At 38.1% G+C, this 6,246-nt stretch overlaps 1 protein-coding gene across 1 annotated transcript in view; it reads right to left on the minus strand.

The window, feature by feature from the left end:
• tomm70a (translocase of outer mitochondrial membrane 70 homolog A (S. cerevisiae)) overlaps window positions 1-6,246 on the minus strand; it is a 24,388-nt gene that overhangs the window by 9,514 nt on the left and 8,628 nt on the right. The window contains exon 5 of the mRNA XM_014020239.1: window positions 4,347-4,495. Coding sequence (XP_013875693.1) covers window positions 4,347-4,495 — 149 coding nt within the window. The remainder of the gene's footprint in view (window positions 1-4,346; window positions 4,496-6,246) is intronic.

Genomic DNA, 6,246 nt, shown 5'->3' on the forward strand with positions numbered 1-6,246 from the left:
TCAGAGCTGGCGTGAAGCACCGCACATTTTCACATCAAGTTTGGATTTTATAAATCACAACCTTGGCGTAAAAAGTGGCGCACGCAAGTTTCTGGGCTCAAATTGTGCGTACGCAAGTTTTATAAATCCGACCCCTGATGTGTTGGTTTAGTCTAATATTTACATTTGAGCTTGGTTCTTACTGGCTACTCTGGTACAGCATGTATTTATGGAACAAGAACAATGTGCTGGAAGTAAATCTAACCAAGGTATCGATCCAGTAACTTTAGTTAATATCATGTTTCTGTGGATTCACAGTCATCCAGGACATGGAAAATTGTCTATGTCCAAGGCAGTGTTTCCCCTAGGAAATTGGTCTTGGCGACTCACCTTCTATTTTGTACTACAAAAATATTGACATGGTTGTTAGTCAATTCTATTATCAAAAACATCTTCAACTAGAAGCACTCGGAGAGTGCAAACCTCCGCCAAGACCAATTTCTCCCATCCTGTAAAGGAGTTAATGCGCAAAAACAGAGATGGAAACACATTTGCCGAATAAGTTCTGACGTGGCGAACATTTAAGCAGCAGTATGCACGGGATTTCTTCCCTGTGGAGTCCAATGTGAAAATAAAAAGTCAGACTCGTCACCCGACATTATTCATTGTCAAACTGGTCTCAGATTAAGCTCCAAAGTCAGGGCTATTCAACTAAACTGCTCTGGGAGCCACAGTTACTGCAGGTCAACAGCTCAGGGGCCGAACATCCAGCAATTAAATTTATTATGTAAATAAACCAAGTCTTACAAAGATCTGTTACCTTAATAGTTTATTTTGCTGCATTTAATCATGATTAGAACATACAGAACCCTATAAAAGTAGTGATAAATAAACAATATCAAAAACAAAAAGAACACATTTTACCCGCTATTTGACACAACTATTATTTTGATATCTGTGACTTGCCAAATTTTTAACCCAATTTTATTTTCACTTTGGTAGTTTTATGTTCAACTGCTTGTCATTGTAACTGTCTTTAGTGTGCACAGAAATGGTTTTTACCAGCTTGTAGCCAAGATTCTGATGGTTCTGTAGATACCAAACATGTCTATGTCTAACTAAAAGAACTTAAAGTAATTAAAGTAGAAAACTTTTGAGCTTAAGAGATGAATGAACCAATTGGCGGGCTGAATTTTGGTCACTCGCGGGCCGCCAGCTGAATAGCCCTGTCCTAAGTTTTCATCAGTCACATTCTGCTGTGTAAAACATGTTTTATCCCCTTTTATGAGTGATTGAAGCAAAATACAGCGTGTGAGCTCTTTCAGCACAAACACTCCCACGAACTTCAGAGCAACCACACAATAAAGTTCTTATGTGGAGTAGGTACCAGGTTGATCAGCTGTTCTCGCGGACAGTCCAGCGGCTGCAGCAGGACCCTCCTCCCGCTTTCGGTGTCCTGTTATTCCCAAAAAAACATTAAAACATTGCCTCCTCCCACTTGGCGCACACTCCCACACACTCTAACACACGTCTGGTCTAAAAAGTAATCCGCTACTAGCTTCCAAAATGCCAAAATGAATCCGTTTTCCCCCTGGCCCCAAACTTTGAGGCCCGGCCAGTTTACAAGGCTAGTACAGAGAAACTGTTTTGATCGGTTGTTTCGGATATGTGGTGTGTTTGAGGAAATGGGAAAACTAGGTTTCATGGTGCAGTGAAGCACTTCCTGGTCACAAAAAGTTCTCTAAATGCACACCAAATGTGTAAAAATGTGCACGTTATGGCAAAAATTACTCATCATTAAATCTGGTTTTATTTGGAAGTAAACATTACTTTTATAAAGTTTGAAGTACGTGCTGCTCAATCCAGTTCAAATGAACACTGAAAGCTCTCACTGTTTTTTACAGAAGCCCTGTAAATGCATCACAGCTTTGGAGCTCAGAGGGTTAAAAGAAATAAAAAATTCCTGTATTCGTATTGTGATCCGGAACATCACCAAAATTTAACGGTGTGTTCCTGGGGACAGTACCCACATGGTAAAAATGTCATGACAATCCGTCCAAAAGTTTTTGAGTAATTTTGTCCACCGACAGACAGATCGACAGACCGACATACACGACCGAAAACATTAACTCGCTGTTGGCGTAGGTAATAAACTTTTTTAGACCTTTCCAGTGTTTCCTGTATTTGTCTTGGGAGGGCTGCTTATGAAAACGGAATGATCAGCAGCATGAAATTTGCATTAATTAAATCTTATCATGTGAATCTCATATCTAAAGATACATTTAAGATGTCTTGAACTGGAGTCTCCATACAACCTAATGATAAATCTAATTGTATTTATACTAGTCAGAATATAATTAGAGATATCTTAAATAGGTATTTTGCCTTGTCAAAAAATATTAAGAGATGTCCATTTGTTTCATTCATTCATAAGAACAAAACAATATGTACAGCATTAAAAAACAAAGTAAACCCTACCCTGAATTAAAAGGGAGCAGAGTGAAAGAAAATATTCTTGTGTCCCTTATTTTCAAAAACCAACTTCAACAAACAAACAAGCTCAAGCTGGAACAATCTCCAAGTTTAAAAAATAAGTAAATAAAACAAAAAATATTAAACAAAAACATTTTATTATTTTATCTGAAATAACTAATCTGTCTAATGTAGTCATAAAACAACTTCAGATTACTGGAATGTAAGAGTGGTGAAGCCAAATAAATGCAATATCGGCCTGCCATAAAGTCAGCCTCTGCCCGCTGCTGCGCTCATAGCAGAATCCGACCGTAACAAGATGGATTTATGACTCATCGAACGTCCGCATCTTTTTATCATCTCTGTGGGTAACAATACATAAAAAACAATTTTTTTCTCCGACAACTTGGGTGTGAAAAAACCATGGTTGTTAAAGCTTCGCTCTGAGCGACGTGCAGCGGGAGGGAGGGAGGAAATGATCCTGCGACATGACGTAACTTTTCTACAGGGGAGGGGGAAATTTTGAGGATTTATTCTCTCTATAAGCGTTTTAAAACGCTATAGTTCTTCATTTGTTTTCAGTATATTTCGAATAAGTGGCCCTATGAAAAACTTAAGAAATGGTTTACCAGACTGAATATGGGTTTGACCTGCCCCGGGCAGTCGGGCAATAGGATCTGTCGAACCCTGCTCGCGGGAACCTGGTCGCACGCAGGGTCTGTGTTGGTGGTTCTTGCTGTAATCTATAAAAGTAATTATTGATAAGGTAACCATGCTGTGACTTCACCTGTTGCATTTTCTTTTAAAGAAAGAAAAAGTAGCTTGCAAAGCTGTTGCATCGGTGCAACGTGATTAAAAAAACGCAGAGTTTTCATCGCACGTCTAATCATACACACACGTCTTTCTATCCTTCTGAGGACCACACACAGCGCTCAGCCTTGCTCTGCGCCGTCCCCCGTCCCCCCCAACTTCCCAAGTTTGGCGAGAAGTGGATACGGAGGGGCACAAAAAATAGCTCTCGACTTGATTTGGCCTTATTTAAATAAAAATGACTACATGCCGTGAAATTCTTAGAGGGACGGGCCGTCTCGTTGGCGACGGGGCCTGCCCCCCTTGTATAATGGTAGGGGAAACACTGCAAGGTTCAGCTGCTTCGTCTTTGTTCTCTTAAATTTTCCAGGAGACATGTGAAGTTACAAGATATAAACAGCACCAAGTTGTTATCAATATTCTAAACGTGGATCGATCTGATCATCTCCACCTCACTGATGTAAAAGTCAGATGAAATGAGACACGAGGGTTCAGACTGCAGTCGCTTTGAAAAACATCTGTTTTGGATCTGATTTTGTACTATGTACTAAAAGGACTTGAACATTTTTTGAAAAAACAGATTTGTAAAGTTCATATTGTCAGAAAAAAATAATAATAATCCGATACAGTATGGGTCACATTGGGACAAAAAAATGAATAAAAGTTTGGGCTGCATTTGCCTGCAGTGAACATAGCCCAAATGAAACAGTGGTTTTCTCTCTCTATTGTGGCTCTTCCTGTCTCTCATGTCTGCAAAGCTCAGTTTTATTTCATGTCTTTTTTAAAGCCAGCCTCTCAGCTAAAAATAAGCAACAATAAGACAAAGGTCTTTGTTTTTTACTTTAGAGCTTCAAAAACCAAACTGCTTTAGATGTATTACAGTTCTCCTTTTATTCTGATAAAAAATTACTTTAGTCTTATGAGGCTGAAAAAACAATGTATTCATTATAGATTGTAACCTAAATCAGTACTTTGAGCTTAAAGTGAATTTTGTGATTTTGTGACTGATTTGAGGGGTTTTAGCAGCATCATCGTCTTATTTTGTGAATCCAATATAATATTAAAATGTAGGAAAATATTCTGACCTCTCAGTGATTTCAGCTGCTTCACCCTCCTTGTCCTTGTCTTCATCTTTCTTCTCCCCCTTCTGCAGAGGCTGGGAGATGATGTCATCAGTGAACGAGCTGAAGTACGACTTGATGAACTGGGGAGAAGGCATCATGGGCTCACGGTTCTGCAGAGGAAAGATTTGGAAAACATCATCAAACATGACAAAAACTAAACAGTCTCTCAGCTGCCTCACTGAGTTCTGTGTTTTTATATGTCAAAAGTGAGAGAAGAAGATATAACTGTAAAATATTACACAAGTGACTTTTTTCTTGGTAAAAAACTAGCCTGGATGTAACATCTAGGTGTGGTTTTGAAAAGAACGCACTGAACAAGTTGCGTATTTACTGAAGTTTGTTTGTGTTTTCAGTGACAGATCTCAGTAGCAGACTTTCCTGATTTTGGATGTTTGTGTCGGCTCATTGCCAAAGGTACTCATTTTTCTAAAAGCTACAGTTTTACTGATAATGGCTGTAAAAAAAGGACAGCTTAAACACTGCCTCTGAATAAACTCAGGAGGCTACAGCTGCTGCTCAGCTACAAGACTTTCAAAAATATTTAGCTGTGTTAAAAAATAACAGCGAAAACAGTCTAAAAAATAAATAAAATACAAAGACATCAGACTTGTTTATTAACACCATTATTTAATGGTAAGTAATTGAGTTGCTGCCCTGCTTTAATCGTCCATGAAAGTGGTTCATGCAAAGTGAAACAGGAAGCGACATCCAAGAGGAACTCTTTGAAAAGGAGGAACTTACTGTTTTTGTTTTGTTAAAACAATGTTACTTCTTCCCCAAGTTTGATTCATTTGCTAAAATAAACATCTTAATTACACCAGATTCAAGCTCAGTTAAATTAACCTTTCTTAGTAATTCCTCCGTATAGTGCCTCAATTGTAAGTATCTGTGGAAATCTTTGTTGTTTAGTTCATATTTATTCTTTATTTCTTCAAAGCTTTGTATATTATTTTTCTTGACCATCTCCCAGATTATCTTTGGACCCTTTTCCCATTTACTAAATGTTTTGTCTGTTAGATTAGGTTTAAAATCTGAGTCATGAGCTYWRCATCTTAGTACTCTACTCTGCTCTGTCATCCCATATTTAAGAATAATTTTATTCCATATGTCAAGAGATAATCCTAACCATGGATTCGATTCCTCCCTAAGGTGTTTTCTCAATTTATTATCATTTATTATGGCTTGTAGAGGTATCGTGGGTGACATAGCACATTCTATATCTTTCCATTTTGCAGTATATGATGGAGAAKATATGTTCAGTAGAGTACTCAACTGTGCTGCCATATAGTAGCTCTTCATACAGGGTAAGGCCAACCCCCCTTTATCCTTTGATAACTGCAAAGTTCTGAATCGAACCCGTGGTTTTCTTCCTTGCCAAATGAATCTCGATATAATTTTATCCCATTCTGTAAACTCTTTATCAGTCACCTCAACTGGAAGAGATGTAAATAAATACAGTAACCTTGGTAGCACATTTGTTTTAATCATTTCTACTCTTGACGTTAAGCTTGTAAAGGGGATTAAACTCCACCTTCCCATATCTAACTTTATTCCCGACATCAAGGGACCAAAGTTTAAAGATTTTAGTTCAGATAGGTCATGGGACAGAAACACTCCGAGATATTTTAAAGATTTTGACTGCCAATCCCAACTAAATGTGTTTTTAATGAATTGATCTGGTGAGTAGTTGAAAGAAAGAACTTGGGTCTTCTTCGTGTTTAATTTGTAACCTGACATCAGCCCAAATTCATCCAGTATACTGAATAGTGCTGGAAGTGACTTGTCTGGTTGAGATATGTAAATCAGAACATCATCTGCAAATAACGCTATCTTTTGTTCCCCTCCTTCCATACATATACCC

The sequence above is a fragment of the Austrofundulus limnaeus genome, unplaced genomic scaffold, assembly GCF_001266775.1.
Source record: "Austrofundulus limnaeus strain Quisiro unplaced genomic scaffold, Austrofundulus_limnaeus-1.0 Scaffold245, whole genome shotgun sequence".
Lineage (NCBI taxonomy): Eukaryota > Metazoa > Chordata > Actinopteri > Cyprinodontiformes > Rivulidae > Austrofundulus > Austrofundulus limnaeus.